At 51.9% G+C, this 18,561-nt stretch overlaps 1 protein-coding gene across 1 annotated transcript in view; it reads left to right on the top strand.

The window, feature by feature from the left end:
- The window catches only part of PLXNA2 (plexin A2), a 140,026-nt gene extending 121,763 nt beyond the window's left edge, over positions 1–18,263 (top strand). The window contains exons 23-32 of the mRNA XM_068995557.1: positions 28–94; positions 709–855; positions 1,235–1,394; positions 1,506–1,609; positions 5,787–5,886; positions 7,958–8,148; positions 8,537–8,706; positions 10,368–10,580; positions 10,898–11,048; positions 11,951–18,263. Of these exons, the coding sequence (XP_068851658.1) occupies positions 28–94; positions 709–855; positions 1,235–1,394; positions 1,506–1,609; positions 5,787–5,886; positions 7,958–8,148; positions 8,537–8,706; positions 10,368–10,580; positions 10,898–11,048; positions 11,951–12,046 (1,399 nt within the window). The 3' untranslated portion in view covers positions 12,047–18,263. The remainder of the gene's footprint in view (positions 1–27; positions 95–708; positions 856–1,234; positions 1,395–1,505; positions 1,610–5,786; positions 5,887–7,957; positions 8,149–8,536; positions 8,707–10,367; positions 10,581–10,897; positions 11,049–11,950) is intronic.
- Positions 18,264–18,561: the final 298 nt, after the last annotated feature.

Here is an 18,561-nt window from a genome sequence, read left to right as displayed (position 1 = left end):
GTGATGTGTGCCCTCTGCCTTCCCCAGGACCGAGTCTGTGGCGGAGAAGATGCTGACGAACTGGTTTGCCTTCCTGCTCCACAGATTCCTCAAGGTGAGGGGAGATGGAGCGGGGACCCCGCTGCTGCTTTGCTGTCTGGCCCTGCAGCCGTGCCCGGGGTGCGTCTGGGGGTGAAGCTCTTCCATCAGGCTCCAAAAGATGGAGTAGCGAGGAAGGAGAGGTGGAAATTTGCTCTGGGGCTGCTGCTCCATGCTCACAGCCTTCCCCAAGCCTCAGGTCTCCCGGAGTAATTCCCAAGTAAAGGAGGTTCTGTTACATCTCTTCAGTACTTAAGGGAAATTCTCACATCTTCACGCCTCGGCTTCCATAGTTTTAAACTTAATTTGTGGCTTTGGAAGCCCCACTGAATTTGCTCCACGGGAGTGAACAGTGAGATCGAGATCTCGAATTCCATTTTTTTACAGCCATATAGATTCAGGAGGGATTTACCCTGCCAAAGACAACACAGCCACGGAGCAGTGGAGCTCGTGGGTTTGGCTGTGCTCTCCAGGAGCTGCTGGGGGCCAGCCCTGGGTTGCAATGTGCTAAGGATTGAGACAGTGGGGCTGAGCCTGTGCTGGGAGGAATCCTGTGCCAAACGGGGCTGGGAGCCCTGGAGGAGAGGCACCTTCCCCCTGTGTCAGCTCTGGTGTCCTCCTCTCGTGCAGGAATGTGCTGGAGAGCCCCTGTTCATGCTCTACTGTGCCATCAAGCAGCAGATGGAGAAGGGCCCCATCGATGCCATCACGGGCGAGGCGCGGTACTCCCTGAGCGAGGACAAACTCATCCGGCAGCAGATCGAGTACAAGACCCTGGTGAGTGGCGCTGCAGGGCTGCCGGGGGATGCGGGGGATGTCCCTCAGCTGTGCTGGCCCTTGGAGCAGGGCGCTGCCTGAGGTGTGAGTGTTGCTGGGCAATAAGGACCCGTGTCCCAGCCAGGTGTGTCCCCAGTTTGCAGGTTTGGGAATGCGGGTCTGAGGGGAGGCTTTTATCTCCCTGTGCACTGGTGTTGCCCTCCTGCAGCGAATGAAAATGGACATCCAGGACTCCTCCCTCAGCCATGATTATATCGATATTTTAGATGCAATAGCAGTGATGCATTTAGGGCTGCAGTGGGGTTTTATATGGGAAAGGTTTGTTGTGAGACGTGGTTACATTTCTCTTTTAGAGCATGGTGTGGTCCTTCTCTTGCAGATCCTAAACTGTGTGAACCCAGACAACGAGAACAGCCCAGAGATCCCTGTGAAGGTGCTGAACTGCGACACCATCACCCAAGTCAAGGAGAAGATCCTGGATGCCGTGTACAAAAACGTCCCCTATTCCCAAAGACCGAGAGCTGTTGACATGGATTTGGGTAGGAGCTTCCCTGCCTGATGGGAGGGGGTGACCAGAGGGGCTGGTGGGCGATTCCTGGTGGGACTTGCAGCGCTCAGCCCCCTCTGACCGTGGATTCCCCTCTCCCCAGAGTGGCGGCAGGGCCGGATCGCTCGGGTGGTGCTGCAGGATGAAGACATCACCACCAAGATCGAGGGGGACTGGAAGCGCCTGAACACCCTGGTGCACTATCAGGTGAGGGAGCAGCCCCACTGACAGCTCCCAGAAAGCTGCCAGCAGGGAAGAGGAGAACAGCAGGAAGTGAATTCCCAAGTGTCTCGTCTGCCCAGACAGACAGGGAGGTCACGTTCATGTGATAAACCAGAAGGGTTCCATGTGCTTTAGCATTAGGGGGGAAAGCAACCTTGACACGGAGCTCAAAGGAAGCAGCAGAGTTGAAAATTGGCTGAATTAAACCTGCCAGCCGTGGGAGAGAGGCAGAGGGAGCCGTGCAGGGGCTGAGCAGACACTGCTGGGGATGAGGGGCCTGGGCAGGGGAGCAGGGGGGCCTCAGGACTTTGTCTGGGGGTCTGGGACAGCCTGGGGTGCAAAAGGGGAGGCATAAAGTCATGGGAAAGTGAAGCCAGGCAGTGATGATGCTCAGACAGGATGGGTGAGGAGGTCTGAGAAATTCTTGTCATCTTCAGCTCCTGGGTGGGGCAGAGCTGTTGGGAAGGGCTCCTTACAGTGTGGGAGAGGGGAAGAGAGGTGAGGAGAGCACTGAGGAAGGGTTGGTTGCAGGGAATCACAGCTTTCCCTCCCAGCCTGTCTGCAGCACAGGATAACTGCATTAATTGGGACCCGTAACCTACTCCTGTCCATCACCACCTCCCCAGAAGTGTTTAGTATTTAATCTGGCATCTTTCCCTGTTTATCCAGCATCTCCAGTCCATCAGCCTGACTCACGCTGGGGGACTTGAATGGGAGCCAGTATTGACAGGAGCCCTGCAATCAGGGAGCGAGGCAGGAGAGGGGCATCAATATGCACCGTGCATGTTAAACAGCACCTCCAGGGTCAACTTTTCCAAGCAGCCCCCAGGATTTAAACACAGATTGCCGTAAAATGTCAGAGGAGTTGTGCAGATTAATTCCATTGTTCCTAAAAATCTGTTTTACCTGACAGTTGCAAGGGATTAACCAACATGCAGGGAAGCAGCGAGACTTTATTATGCCTTGATCTTTAAAAGTCATCGTGAGGAAGTCACAAGTGAAAGCTGTGCTTGTCTGACGTGCGCTGGATGCTGGGGGAGGGAGCACTTTCATTCCAGTGCCTGTGGGAAAACCTGAGCCAAAAGCTTCCCCTTAAAATAAACAAAGTCCTCGCAGCACTCAAGATGCTGCAGCTCTTGCTGCCATTTGAATGTCAGGTTTGCTCTGGAAGAAAGGAGAAGTTGGCAGCCAAGCATCCAGCCAGGTAGTGACACATGTCTGCCTGCTCTGGCCCGAGCTCTGCACAGCCCAGCAGAGCTGTCTCAGGCATTAAAGAGAAGCCAAATTCTTTTCACTGCAGCAGAAATCTTGTCAAGGCGAGGCTTTTGCCAAAATCTAATAGCAATATATATTTTTAAATTTTTTTTAATTTTTTTTTTTTCTTACCAGGTTGGGGTTTTTTTCTGTTGGAGTAAATGTTTTTATTAGGTATCAAAAATACAGATGCTCCAGAGCTACACAGTTAAACAAATACCTGGGTAAAGGCCCAGCTTAAAGAGGGTATAAAATCATTGGAGTTCCAAGTGCTGCTGTCTCACCATTTAACAGGAGTGTGACACGTGAACCAGGTGTGGTTCGAGCCATTAAAATAAATGTGGGTTTCCAGAGGAGTAGTGAAGACGATTTCTAAATTTCTAGGAAAGAAATTAAAGCTGCTTTGTAAAGCTCTGCCCATCTTTTATTGAGATCTGCCTTGTCTTTGTTCTGCTCTGAAGGCAGAGAGATCCCTGGGTTTGCAGATGGTGCTGGGAGATGCTCAGCCCAGGTTCCCATCCCGGGGCTCCAGGTGTGTCCCTTGGACAGGTGCTGGCACCTGGGATTCTGCAGGAGGGGGCAGAACCCTCCTGGTCCTCAATTCCCTGCTCCTGACTCCCGGGATCCATTCCCCACAGCCCCATTCCTGCACCTCCAGGGCTCCAAACCACCTCCTCCTCCTCACTGTGCCCTGAGAGTGGGTATTTAATTCCAAGGGTTTCCCAGCTCCACACCTGGATGCTGGGTTTTGACTGCTTTTGTTTTCTGCATTAGAATCACAAAAATACAGTAAGAGATCAAATGCATTTTTCATGGGAAGCCTCCACGTACAAAACCCAAATTGGAATTAAAGAGAAATATTCACCTTTCTAATAGTTTTGAACCACTTTATAAAATTATAGAGAGCACTGTGCACCTCCTGCTTATTTCTTCATTTATAAAAATAGATGCCTAGCTTAAATAAGTGTAATTCTTTGTTAAATTCTCTGGTGCTTTTATACATGGCAAGGACTTGTATTACATTTGTGTCGTATCCTTTTGGTTTCATGCCTATTAAACTCCATGGGAGAGCCTTACCCCGTGTGGTTTCACTCAGGAAAAATGAAACACCGAATTTAATATCGAATGATTTACAGTGGCTCACGCAGGGTTAACTCAGAGGCAGCAGAGCATGAATACCTGTCAGCCCCTTCGAGTCTGGGGAGGCCAGGAGACCAGGAAACTGCTTTAAATGAAAAACTAGAAGGAGAAAGGGAAGGTTTGGGTGGAAGATGAGGCTTAGGAGCTGAGGGTGGTGTGGACGTGGAGCCGGAATCCTCATCGCGCCCTCGCTGCCCCATACAAACACAGCACCACGGCCTGCGCTCCCGTCTCCCCCTCCCCAGGTTTTATTTTCCCTGTCTTTAAGGTGTTTTGTGCGCCCTGTTTCCAGCCTGTAGAATAATCAGAATATTTATAAAGCTGTAAAGCAGCCAGGCAGCTTGGAGTGTGTCCCGGGGGTGCTCTGGGAGCGTGGCAGCGCGAGGGGGGAGCGAGCGCCTGCTCCGTCTGAGGCCCATCTGCAGCTGCTGGGGCCGAGCTGACAGCAGCCATTCCCCCCGAAATTTAGAGAGTGTGAGTGCTCTTCTGTGTGTGTGGAATTTTTAGTGCCTCTCCCCCAGTTAAGCAGAGCCCTGGTGGAAATGGATCCGGCACGGGAGCACCCTGGGCTCGGGTTTCTCCCTGGTGAAATGGAGCTGAAGTGGCAGCTAATAACAGCCTAAGGAAATAATATCAGCGCTGATCACTTCTTCCACTGACTTAATAAATTGGATGAAGTGAGGCAGGAGCAGCAAAGGAAATAATGGAGGTGTTTGGGGTGTTTTGCTTAGAAAAATCTCACTTTTGTGCCGTGAAACACAAGTAACTATTATTTCCACTATCACCAGCAGTAATAACAACTCGATTTTCCATGAAACCTTTCATCTGAATGCAGCCCAGGGCCTTGGAGGCAGAGCAGGTCACTGTGTGCAGCTCACCTCGTGCTGCAGATGTTGTACAAACCCCTGGAGCTGCTGGGGGAGCAAAAAACATCCATTTATAGGGTCAGTGCTGAGTCCATCACGAGACTCCTGGCAAATAATGCAGGGTTTAGCCCCAAAAAGCAATTCCTGCAGCAGGAAGAGCCGTTTCTTTTGTGCTGAGCCTCTAAAAAGTGTCTGCTGGGCCCTGGCAAGATGTGGTGACTCTCTGCTCCCTCGCTGTGCTGCACCACAGGTCACAAGTTCAAAATTAAAAGCCACTCAGGCCCATTCCCTGGAAACCTGCAGATCCTTAATTAAGGGGAATAAGTTAGAAAACTTCCAGTGACTACCAGATTTATAGGGAGGATAAAATTAAACATGGCTACTAAAATCTGCTGTAACAAAACCTTGTTAGCGCTAATGTTCATTTATAGTTTGACTTCCCAGTGTTTAATTCCTTCTCTGGAGCAGTAAAGGGATAACAATTAAATACCCTGAAAGATGGCTTTATGACTTGCTCTGCCATAAATCAAACTTTTAAAGTTCGTAAAAATTGCTAAAATAAAAAATGGTTTAATAGGAATGTTTTATGGCCCATAACGTTATTACAGCCCTTTTATTCCCTCTGCATTGTTACTTTAATTGGATCACAACAATTCTTGAGATTCTCATTTTTATTGGGTAGGGCATAATCTTAAATCAGAACGACCAAAAGCATCTTCACCACGTCTTTTGATTTATCCCTCATTTCCTTCAGGCTCTTGCTGTAGCCTGACCCAGCACAGGGCTCAGCCAGGCTGGGAGCGTGTCCTGGACTCCTCTCCCCAGGATCTGCTGGATCAGCAGCTGGAGATCACAGTGTGCACAGGGAATCCCACTGACCTTCTCCTGCTCTGCCTCCCCAGGTGTCAGACCGCTCCGTGGTGGCTCTGGTTCCCAAGCAAACCTCCTCCTACAACATTCCTGCCTCTGCCAGCATCTCCCGGACATCAATTAGCAGATATGGTGAGAAATGGGATGGGGAGGGATGGCTCATGGACAGACACTGTGATTTAGGTGGGGAAAAAGCAGCAGTTTGCCCCAAAGAACCACCCAAAATGAATGTAAATCAACAGAGAAACGTCCTTGGCTGCTGGTTTGGTTTGCAAAGGCTTTTCCAGCTATGAGAACAGCAAAAGGACCAGAGGAGGTGAGAGGAGGGAAAAGGAAATGCCAAGCACAAGAGCAGCCTTTGGGAATGTGGGTCCTGGGAAGGTTCCAAGGGCTCAGAGGCGATGGGTGATCTTTGAGCCCCTTGGCCCTGAACGGGGCTGCACCACAGAAAAACCTGATTCCTTCCCATTTCCTCTCCAAGTGCAGGAGCCTGAGCTCTGAGCTAATGGGTCACAAATGGGGAAGGGCAATCTTAGCACAGAGTGCAGGGATGTGCACACCTGGGAATTCCTGATTTGCATAATAGCAGGGCTCAGCACATTCCAGAGGGTCCCTGAAGATGCTGCAGCCTGAGAAAATGAGCCTGCGAGGTGCCAGGTGCACGCTCGGAACACTAAATCCACAATAATTGTAATAATAGACTTCCATAAAAGGCAGCAGTGGCAAAATCTCTCGAGTGCTGATCTTTCATTATCGTTCATTTCACAGAGTGTTTTACCAGCAAAAAGTCTCCTGACAAACCCATCTCCTCCTCTTGTTTATAGCTCCCAAAATAATGTTGGTTTTAGTTCGAGCAAGGGTTCTGAGGAGCCAAAACCAGGGGAGTCTTGAGGTAAAAGCCAGGAGGAAAGGCATTTCTCCCTGCCAGGTGTAGGCCCACGAGTGTCCAACACATCCTGTAGCCACATTTCCATAGGTGATGGAAAAACCAAGGCTGGGTCTCACAGCCTGAGCCCTCAGTGCTCATTGATCTCTGTCAGCTGGAAAAGCTTTTGCAAAGCACCAATATGAGCGATCATTGCTCATGTTAAGATTAATATTTCTAATTGTGCCAGCAGAATTTAAATTAGATACTTATTTACTTCCCCAGCTATATATCAGTACAGAGATATGTTTAAAAATAGAATTACTGGATGCTTCCTGATCTGTCCCCCTGTCTGTCTCCTTAATTATATCAGTTGGAGCACTCATTTATCTAAGCCTTAATCAGGGATGAAAATCCAGCTACTTTGGTAATGAGTTGAGTATTTCCCTCAGTTGATTTATGATCGATCCCCACACTCTTGATGAGGAGGGTGAGCAGTGAATTGAAGGCTAAACTTGAGAAAACACACGAGATTCCCAGAGAACAAAGAAATGTAGCGAGAGGAAGAACCCAGCAAGGCACAGTTGGGCTCCTCAGCCTCGTCTCTCGTCCTGGAGATGCTGGGCATGGGATCCAGGGAGGGACTTCTTTGGGAAGTGAAATATATAAATAAATGTGTCACATCCCTCCATGGCTTCTGAGCAATTAAGGGAAAGTTGTCTGGTGCCCTTTGAGCTCCCCTTTCCCTGCAGGGACAGCAGGAGGCTGGGCCTGCTCAGTCCAGGGGTGGCCCAGGCTGCAGGACTGGCCTCAGGCTCTGCTGTTGATGCTCAGCTTGAGTCCTCACTGCTCTCCTGAAAGCCTCAAGGACAAGCTCAGCAGTTTCTCCTGCCCTTTGTGCTGGCTGTGCTGGGCAGCTCCTCATTATTTACAAAACCCTGGAATCAGGCTGCTGCTGCTGCAGGAGTTGGTGCCCAGGTTAATGTATGTGAGCTGTGACTCGGGGAGGATTTTCATGTGGATCTCTATGGATCTCTATGAGGAGTTCACACCAGGAAAGGATGTGAATGGGGCAGGAAAGTCCATGTCTGGGAGAAAAAACAGCTCAATTCTGAGGTTTTTTTGTGGAGTGGAGACCAACACATCTTCTGCAAATGCCGAATTTTGATGGTGCGGAACAAGAACATGTGCAGAACAAAACCACGGGGGTTTTCCATTTCATTTGTGCATAAAAAAGCCCCGTGCAAGTGGTTTGGGCGTTATCAGACGGTGGGGGCACTGAGGGAAGTGCAGAAGGGTTTTGCTCCGAGCCTGACCAGCCTCTCTGCCCTGGCCCAGACTCCACGTTCCGCTACACCGGGAGCCCCGACAGCCTCCGCTCCCGCGCCCCCATGATCACCCCCGACCTGGAGAGCGGTGTCAAGGTCTGGCACCTGGTCAAGAACCACGACCACGGCGACCAGAAGGAAGGAGACCGGGGCAGCAAGATGGTGTCGGAGATCTACCTGACCAGGCTCTTGGCCACCAAGGTAACTGAGCTAAATTCACTTGGGAGAAGCACAGTGAGGCTCATCCGGGCTCCCGTGCAGCCCCCGGTGATGCTCAGCTCCCAGGCTGGCTGTCCCTGCTGGGTTTTCCTGGGGTTGGGGGGGTTCTGAAGTCCAGATTTCCTCACACTTGGGTGATGTTTGTCAATGTTCATTTAGCTCCTCTGTATCTTCTGGCTCTGGGAATCTCCTTTTTGTTGATTGAAGCCTATCAGGCCTTACACAGAAATTCTCAAACCCTCAGTGAAACAGAGCCTTTTCAAGAGAAAACTTCAATCCCCCCCTCGCTGGGCAGAGGCGAACAAATAAACAAAATAAAATTACATTAAAAAAATGTTCGAAGTTGTCTAATTTGCAATGCTCCCGTCAGGGCACGCTGCAGAAGTTCGTGGACGACCTGTTCGAGACGCTGTTCAGCACCGTGCACCGCGGCAGCGCCCTGCCCCTCGCCATCAAGTACATGTTCGACTTCCTGGACGAGCAGGCGGACAAGCACGGCATCCACGACACCGACGTCCGGCACACCTGGAAGAGCAACTGGTAAAGGGGGACAGGGAGGCCGATAGGAGTGTTCAGCCATTCTGGGGAAAAAACCACGTGGGAGTTGTTTTGGGAAGGGCTGGGAACAGCCAAGCCCCAGAGCGGGAGATGGACACTGTGCTGCCCCAGGGGGTGCGGCAGTGGGGTTTGAGCCTGGGCTGGGCTGCCAGTGTGGTGTTCATAGGATCATAAAATCATAAAATGCCCTGATTTGGAAGGGAAGGGGAATAGCCTGGCTACCTCTGAGTCCTCTGCCCAGGTGGGAGCTGGACACTGGCCTAATTTACACAGCTGGACTTTGGAAAGAGCCGGTCTGTGAGTGGGAAGCAGGGCTCCAGTGCCTGCCCTGTGCTGCCTGCACAGCCCTGCTGGGCCACAAATGCCAGCATTGGCTGGGAGGGGAGAACTCAGCACCTTTCCCATCACTTTGGAAAGCACCTGGAGCGTTTGGGCATCAGCAGGAGGTGGCACAGGGACAAGGAGCCAGCTTTGCGTGCCCCAGCATGGGCTGCAGCTGGGTCCAGCCTCTCCAAATAGTAGGAGCACTCACATCTCTGCCTCTGCTGCTATTTTAGGATTAAAACCTCCATGGGTTGGAAATTTACCTCTGCAAGAAAGGAAAAAAAAGCACAACAAATGGTTGCTCCCTAAAGACCTTGTATTTTCCCCTGAGTCCCTTGTGGTTTAAAAGGCCTTTAATCATCATGGCTGCGAAAGCTGGTTCCCTGCTAAGGCAGTGGGAAGCTCAAAACAATTCATTTAAAGCCTTAGAAGAAGGAGTTATTGGGATAAAAACTGTAGAATCACAAGAAATTATGAGAAAAAAGAAAGCAATAACCATCAGGGTTTGGTCTGCCAGAGCCACCAGACCCTACCAGGCCTGGGCCTTCCTTCTCCCCACCTCAGCTGAGCTGCAGCATTCCCACAGAGGGAATTTCGGTGGGGACATGGGAGGAGGCTGCCCCTGGAGCAGGTCAAAGCAAATGGAAGTTTGGAAGAGAGAGCTGGGGTGGCTGGGGCTGGGGCTGAGCTGCTCTCCTGCAGCACTGCAAGAGTTAAGGCTGCAGCCTTCAGCGAGCTGGAGAGACAGAGAGAGCTGCGACTTGAAAGGTAATAGAAAGCAGCAGCTGCTTTTTTGATCCTGCTATACAGCTGGAGAAAAAAAGGAATAATAATTCCCCTTTGATTGCAAAGGCCCCGGGATTTGGGGACAAAGCCTGTGATTCCTGCTGCCGGCCCGCAGGTGACGGAGCGCGGAGCCGCCGGGCAGCGCCGATTAGCGCCGGGGCTGCCCCCGGCTCACCCTGCCCTGCAGCCCTGCTCTGACCAGCTCCTCCTAATGGGCTCCTCCTGCAGATGCTCCCCCAGTACCCCCAAACTGCCCAGCTCTGCCCTGGCACAGCCAGCCTGCCCCTCATCTCCTCCACTGCTCCGTGTGGGATCCGAGCCCAGAGCGGCTCCCCAGCGTGGCAGGATCCACCACCAGCCGTCTGAGCAGCACTGGGCTAACTGGTGCTTGATGGCCTTGGCCCAGCTCCTGTTTAAATTCTTCTCTTACTCCTCCCACTGTTCGTGTTCTGCCTGGGAGCACCATCTGCAGCAGGTGCCCTTTCCTCGCCTTTGTCTTCTCATTTCATTTTGTTTCTTGCTTTCCCTCCCAGCCTCCCCCTCCGCTTCTGGGTGAACGTGATCAAAAACCCACAGTTCGTGTTCGACATCCACAAGGGCAGCATCACGGATGCCTGCCTCTCCGTGGTGGCTCAGACCTTCATGGATTCCTGCTCCACCTCGGAGCACCGCCTGGGCAAGGACTCCCCCTCCAACAAGCTGCTGTACGCCAAGGACATCCCCAGCTACAAGAGCTGGGTGGAGAGGTGAGGGCAGCACGTGGGAGTGTGGATGCTGGGTGCTCTGGTCCTGCCTGAAACCCCATGGATCTCAGAATAGAACATCCTGAGTGGAAGGGAAGCACGGGGACCATCAGTGATGCTGCAGGGTGCTTCTCAGCCCCACTGAGCATCGCTGCTCTTGTTTTCACCTCATTACAGCCCAGCATCCTGTTTTGCTGGATGTAAACACAAAGCAAAAGGATGTTCTTATCCCTGCAGAGCTTAGCTTAAATCCCAGGGGGAAGAGGGACACTTGGAACGTTCCTGTTTCTCATTTCTCCCTTGACCCCTCGTTCCTGCAGGTATTACGCGGACATCGCCAAGCTGCCGGCCATCAGCGACCAGGACATGAACGCCTACCTCGCCGAGCAGTCGCGCCTGCACGCCGTGGAGTTCAACATGCTGAGTGCGCTCAACGAGATCTACTCCTACGTCAGCAAGTACAGCGAGGAGGTGGGTGTGGGCAGCGCTGTCCCCTGGGCCGTGGTGCTGTCCCCTGGAGTGATGGCATCCCCTGGGCCATGGTGTCCCCTGGGGCGATAGGGCCCCACGGCACGTGCGTGGGAGAGCAGATGCAGTGTTGGGTTGTGCAGGGATCCCTCTGCTGCCTCCAGAGCTCCTTCCCCTCCCTTCCCTGGATGCAGCCTGGCCATAGCTGGCGCTGCTCCTGCCCCGCTGTTCTCTTCACGCTCAGAGGGGTTTGGGTTTGGCCACACTTGTAGCATCCTCGCCAGGAGGATTGAGAGCTAAAATATTGTGGGAGCACCTGGATTCCTCGGCCCTGGCACGCACCCAGTGCAGTGGAAATCATTCATGACCCAGAGAAGCTCCCCAGAAACCTCGGTGTCCTTTGGGAACAGCGTGGTCCAAATCCCCGTTGCCGTGACACAGGCTCCTGTTTGCAAAGGCTCCCTGGCAGCCTGAGCTCCTTTAATGAATGCATCACTTGAAACCAGGTTCTCACCATCTGTTCCACCCCTTCATTTCCCCACAAGAAGGAGCGATTTTGTAATTATGTCCGTGAAACGGAAGGATTTTGTCATCAAACTGCGTGTAGCCATTTGTGATACAACGCCACGGCTATTTTCCCATTAGGGTTGAAAAATCTCATCACTTTCGTGCTAAACGAGACAAGAAATGTGGAGTCTGAGGCACCAGAGTGGGTTTTGTTGGGTGGGTATCAAGGGGTCCAACAAACCAACGACAGCCAAGTTGCTTCGCCATTTATTGGGATTTCGCACCTCCCCACTTCAAGTTGCTCACATCTCGCTGCCCACCCACCTCTCCCACCCCCTCTCTCACACTGATTTCTCTCTCTGATTCTTTTTTTTCCCCTTTTTCTGTTTCCTCCCCAGCTCATCGGGGCTCTGGAGCAGGATGAGCAGGCTCGGAGGCAGCGCTTGGCTTACAAAGTAGAGCAACTCATTGGGGCCATGTCCTTTGAGAGCTGAAGAAAGGTCACAGACAGCAAAGGGCAGAGGATCGCAGGGACTCTCGGGAATCTGGAGGGAGAACAAGCAAGGAAGGCACTGGACACACCCCCCCAAGGCTCTTCTGGAGGGAGCAGAGCCTGGCCCAAGGACTGGCTGTGCTCAAAAATCATACAGGACCCAGTCTGAAAGGGCAGGAAGACAAGAAGATGAAACATGTCCAAGTCCAAGCAAGGCGGATCATTTCTTCGAGCGTACATGGAAAGAAGGAACCTGGAAAGTCTGGATCTCTCCACGACTGCTGCTTTGCATGAGAATTGTTTAATGTATATTAGAAAATAAAACTTTATTTAAAGGGTTTTTTTAAAAAAAAAAAAAAAAGGAAGAAAAGGAAAAAAAAAGAAGAAATAGAGCAAAAACCACAGAGGCCATAGAGATAATCCTGGCAAGAAGGAGCAGCTCTGAATCCCGTCCCCGAGAGCCTCCCAAGGACACGGCTCAGGCATTCTGGGAACGGACTCTCACACCAACTGGAACGTCTGGAAAACCGAAATGTCTTTGTTTTGGGATCTTACAACCAATACGAGCACAAGTTTGCACCACACCTTTTTACACAAGTGAAATAGCAGTTTAGCCTGAAAATAGTCCAGTGGCTGAGTAACTTAGAGGCACTAGGAGGAACTTTACCTGAACTGCAAAACCATCAGATCATCCGACCTGTCTTGACATCCAGCTTTATCCATGTATTTATAGAATGTCTATTTTTTTTTTTTTTAAATCCCATTTACTGTCGAATGAGGGAAGATCTGAATTTCATTGTTTTTCCCTTTTCCACCTCCATCCCACCTCGCTGGCTGCGGGTGGTCCAGCAGTGTCCAGCAGTGTCCAGCAGTGTCCAGCATGGCCACGGTGATCTGGCAAGGATCCAGCAGTGTCCAGCAGTGTCCAGCAGTGTCCAGCAGTGTCCAGCATGGCCACAGTGATCTAACAAGGATCCAGCCGTGTCCTGCATGGCCGTGGTGATCCGGCAGGGATCCATTCAGTGTCCACTGCTGGTTCCCACAGGTGCCACGTGAGCCAAGGCAGAGCTGGGCCGACGCCTCCAGGGTTGGTTTTGGGGGTCTCCAGCAGCCACCTCCGATGTCTCACAGCAAAACCCCTCAAACCCCGATGTTTACGGTGACAATACTTGAAAAGCCTGGATGCTGGGAGAGCAGATTGTTGTTGCTTTTCTGCTGGATGTGCGGAGTCCTTGGGCACAGGCTCCCTCTGGGTCTCTCCACCAGCGTTTGCCGCCTCACCCAGGGCCAGGACTTGCATTTCCACTGGTAAAGGGAGAGAAATCTCTGCTCCAGGGCAAGAGCAAACCTTAACCAGCACCCACCCCCGGGCCAGCCAGCTCTGCTGTCGTGTCTCTGTGTCGGCGTCTCGTTGTTCTCTTCAGTTCCTTGCTGGCCCCCACGGCACACGTTCCTGTGGCCAGTGACAGGCAAATGTTTGTGAGTGTTATTTCTTTCAAAGACACCAAAGCTTATGTGTGTCCCTTTGTAGAGTGCCAGGAGGGGAAGGAATGCTGTAAATATTTCTCTCTGTAGTAAATATTGATGCGTGTGCAGGCTGCAGTGGGGAGGGCAGGGAGAGGAGGCCTAATGGAAATACAAGTGTTGGCTGCAGGAGCTTGGGAATGGCAGCAAAATAATTCCTGGTGTCTGCCCAGGCGGTGTCACACCAGACTGGGACCTTCCTTTGCAGCCAGTGTGTGTCGAAGGAAAATCCATTTCCATATCCATCCCCCTCCTCCACCATTCCTGCCTGGAGGAGCCCAGCAGGGCTCCCAGAGAGCTGCTGGCTTTTGGTGTCCTGCAGTCCAGCACCAGAGGAGGGGAGAAGCATGCAGAGAAATACTCAGGAAACATGGTTTAATTACCATTCAGTAAAAGCCATGCCAAGTCCACTTTCTTTTGGTAATCCACTTCTGTGAGTCTCTCTGAAAAGCAGAAAATACTGATGATAATAATCAACCTTGTGCAATAAGTTCTTGACATTTACAGCAGCCTGAGCACTGGATTCACTGAGACAGGGGGGAGTGGCAGAAACAGAGACTGAGAGGCAGAGCAGGGTTCCTACTGCCTGTTATCCAAGAGTTCCCTTCGCAGGGATCCTGCTCCTGCACAGTGAATCTCATTTCTAAGGCAGAAAATGTGCAAAAGTCCTACTAAGGGTCAGGCACTGCAGAGCCCAGCACTGGGAATGTCACTGGAGCCCTCCCCAGGCTGGCCTGCTCTTTGCTGCAGGTACCACAGGACATGGCAGAGGGTCAGGCTTCGAAATCCTGCAGTTTTTTGCTGGTTCTGTTCCTACTGTTCACAGGGAGGGATTTCCAGATCTGTTCTAGCTGTGATTGTTGGTTTGGGTTCACCAAATGCGCATGGTACTCTGAAACCCAAAGACAGCACTCCAAAAAGTTCCCAAACAGTTTCCAAACACCTCTGGATATCAGTCTGGGGAGTTATCTCTGCAGGACTCACAAAATACGAGTACAGCCCAAAGCAAAGGCCTGGCTGTGCATCACCTGGGCCTCATGACCATGTCCCTGCCCTCCAGCCCTCGGGGTGCTCCTCTCTGCCTCTCTTTGAGAGGCTTTTTGTAGCCCTTTTAATCCTGCTTTCCTCCTCCTGCTCTCCACCTTGTGGCCAGGAGCACCCCCCAAGCCAAGGTTTTGTCATTCCCCACTCCCCTGTATTTTCTCAGCAGAAGTGGAGGTCCCCAAACACCCCCTGGATTCTCTGGGAAAATGTTAAGGAGAAAAGGGGACAACTGAGTTGATCTTCTGTGCTGTGGGAAGATTAGAGCAGAGAGAAAAAAGGGGAAGCAGCAGGAGCGCTTTGCAAACCAATAAACTCTTACACTTCTGACTGAATTCCCACCTCTTCCATCATCTGGAAAAGCTTTAGGAGGATGGCAGAGGGAACAGCACAGCCCTGGCTGGAAGGGTGGCCTAGAAATACATTGCCAAGTGTCTACTCACGGTGGTTGACATTAATTATGGATCTTTACAGGCAATTATATGGATTGAAGCAACATATCTCCCTGGGGCAAAGCTGGGAATCTCTTGCCCTGCTTGCATCTGACATTTCCATTCCTCCTTTGGGAAGAGGAAGCTTCAGATCTCAAAATGGCATTTTCATTGCACTCGCAGCAAACTGGACTCGAGGTTTGGTCAGGAGGGGGCACTTGCCTTAGATGAAACGATTTCACATCCCTCTCATTGCCCCCTTCCTCCTGCAAGGCCGCTCGGTGTTTGGAGTCTCCAGTTCACTCCGTTTCAGGTATTCCGGCATCAAAGTGGGAGACGTCACTTTCGGGAATCTCTCTGCTGGTGTCACCTCTTGAATAATTCCGTTTAATCTTCCGCTCATGAGCTATCAAAGCACCCACTCCGAGGGGGAGCGAGGTGCTAATCAAACGCTTCTCCTCCTTGAAAGCCTTTATTGAAACCCCACACTCGAGAGTGGAACTCGCAGGCAAGGCTGGCCCCGCTGTGGAGCTGCAGCCACCAAAGCTCGGAGGATGGGGACAGCGAGTGGGCCACGCTTTGCCATAGAGGATGGATTCAAGGGAGGCAGGAGGGATCAGCACGGCCGAAGGGCTGCCAGCCCTGTGAAATCCAGCATGGATATCCATGGAAACCCTGGATATCCTGTCTGCAGCTGAGTGAGGACCCACCGTGGGGACCAGCGCTGAGAAACAAAACTGCTGCCACGGCCTCGCTGCATCCCAGCAGCATTCCAGGTGTGGAATTTCAGGTTTACCCCTGAGGGGTGGCCGTGGGGACAGCGGTGCCTCCCCGCAGGGCTCGGGGCTGTGACACGCTGGGGACGGTGAGCGCAGCCACTCGCCGCGGTGCCAACAGAGACCTTCATCACAGCAGTGCCTTCCACACACTGTCTTAAAATCCTGGTGGCCCATCCCCACGTCAGTGTTCCCTCCTACCTTCCACTGGACTCCACAAGAAATGTCACAATGTAGGAAACGGTTTGGGTGGGCACGTGGGGAGCAAAGGCAAAATGGGGTCGCGTTCGGCACGCTGCTGGCTCTGAGCTCCTCGTGGGAGTCTTTGCGTGTTTAAGTCTGTGGGGAAAAAGGGTCAGAGCATCCTCTCCTCCCATGGGCACAGCCTCCAAACAAGGTCTCATTCCCAGAAGTCCCACAGAGCCAGCAGGGATGAGGAAGACCAGGTTGGCAAAGGGCAGAGCAGCTCCTGGCACGGTCCCTGTGCTGCTCCAAAGCCTCGAGCCCATTCCCTGGCAGCAGCCCAGCCACGTTCTCCTGTCACTGGCTGTTCTCCATCCAGTTTCCTGCACTGTCAGAGCTCACCTGTCACAGGGACTCAGCTCCCCAAACTAAACGAAACTAAAATAGACCTGACTCGAATAAGCTGGGCCATCAGGGAGAGTTCGCGTGTGACTGTGCCCTGGAGAGAAGAAAAAATTTTCCGAGGAGGGTGAATAACTGACATCAAAGATGCATTAAAATGCCACAGAGCTTCAGCCATCCTACTCCAGAATCACGTTTGCACCAGGAATTGCAAGGCAATAGTGCAGGGAGCTGTGATATTGTACAGAGTTGTGTGCGAGGAAGAGCTCGGAGCACAGTCCTGCCCTCGGTGAACGTCTGCGGTGAAAACACCCAGCCCGGACCCAAAACCAGAGACCAGTGGGTCAGAGGCTGAGGGCAAAGCACTGGTGACAGCTCTGAGGCCACCTGCACGGACAGGATGGTTTGATTTTATCCATGAGACATCCAGGGGGGAAATAATTGGAGTGAGAGGCCCGTGTGCGCTGAGAAGGCGCCGCTGGGGATCCGCTGAGCTGAGCAATTTCAGTGCAGTTTGGTCGGTTTAGTTTTGCAGGGGAAGAGGATGGGAGCCTTTGAAATGATTTTGATTGCCTGGAAGGCTTTGTGCAAAGCCCCTTCACCCTCAAAATTCAGGTGCTGCTCCTGTTCTGGGCAGCCCATGGAACACAGCTGGAGCCCCAGCTGCAGGTGGTGCCTGGTGCCTTCCTGGCTCCTGGAAGAAAGCTGGGGGTCTGTGGTGCGTGCCCTGCACCCCGGGGTGCTCTGCTGGGTGCTGGGACCGTGCTGGGGTCAGAGATGGGGAGGTGGAAGGGTGGGGCAGTGGGGGATGGCAGAGCCCGACTGCTCCTTGCTGGAAAAGCCTCTCCGGTCCCACCGGGGCGTCTGTGCCCACGTTGCTGAGGTGGCACCCAGAGGTGGTGTGGCCGTGCTGTGAGCATGGCAGTGTCCCTGTGCTTGTTCTTTCAGATCCCCCTTAGTCCCCGTGTTTCCCATCCCTCTCCTTCCTTTGTAACCGTGGAATAAAATCCTGGAAAAATTGACCTTTCTGCAGCTCCGCAGAACAGGCTCCAAAGGCCCGCAGGGTCCGTCCAATTGCACGGACAATATCCCAAATATCCCAAACCCTCTGGGCCTCCCGAGGCTGCCAAATCAAACACGAGATCTCCTGTATGGCCTTCCCTTTGGGATTTTTAATACCTCTCTTTCGAATAAGCTTGGAAGTTTATGCAACAGCTTCTCCAGCCGCCGCTTCCATCGCACGGACGGGGCACACACAGGTGGAGCCGTGGGGAGGGAAAGGAGCTGATGTTGCCACGTTATTTCATGGTTCAGGAGATAATGCAGTAAAATGTCCTTCTCTTACTGATGAGCTGTGGTGTTGATGGCACCTTGGGGGCCGCTAGGAGAGGCAGCAAGGGGAAGGGAATGTACAGGTACTAAAGCTTCTGGAGTCCCCCAGAACCGTCACAGAATGTAGAGGTATCAGCCATGGAACAGATTCTGATTTCTTCTTCCCCTTCTCCTTACAAACCAACCCCCACCAGTTTTAGGGGATTTGTGTATTGGCAGGAACAAGGAATTGATTTGTATCTGTGCCCATTCCACCGTGGCTCCTCCCCTCCCCGTTATACTTGACACACTGGAGTTCTGTATTATATTTTTTTTTAAGATGATTGTCTGTTTTTTGTTGTTTTTACAAGTGTTGTGGAAAAAAAAAAAAGCAAATGTAAGAAAGTTTAAGTATTTAAAAATGTTCCAAGGAAATAAAAGGGGGTTTTGTTATTATTCTAATATATTATTGTGTACCTATTGTAAATATGAAACACTCCTATTTTGCAAGCCAAGGACTCACTTTGTACTGTTGTTATATATAAATAAAGTTTACTGGTTAAAAAAGCCCTCCTGAGTGGCTCCTTATTTTCCAGCATGTGCTGTGGGGCATTTATTGTGTGAGGAATATTTATTTACTGAATGCCAGCAGCAAGAAATGGGTGAGTGGAAATCCCAGAGGAAGGGACCTTAAATCCCATCCAGTGCCAGCCCTGCCATGGGCAGGGACACCTCCCACTGTCCCAGGCTGCTCCAAACCCTGTCCAGCCTGGACTTGGGCACTTCCAGGGATGGAGCATCTGGAAATGACCCCTGAATGGTGAAAATGGGGTGCAGTTGGGCTGGAT

The sequence above is a fragment of the Aphelocoma coerulescens genome, chromosome 26 (assembly GCF_041296385.1).
Source record: "Aphelocoma coerulescens isolate FSJ_1873_10779 chromosome 26, UR_Acoe_1.0, whole genome shotgun sequence".
Classification (NCBI taxonomy): domain Eukaryota; kingdom Metazoa; phylum Chordata; class Aves; order Passeriformes; family Corvidae; genus Aphelocoma; species Aphelocoma coerulescens.
The sequence above is the reverse complement of the archived record's forward strand: the minus strand, read 5'-3'. Positions and strand labels throughout refer to the sequence as shown.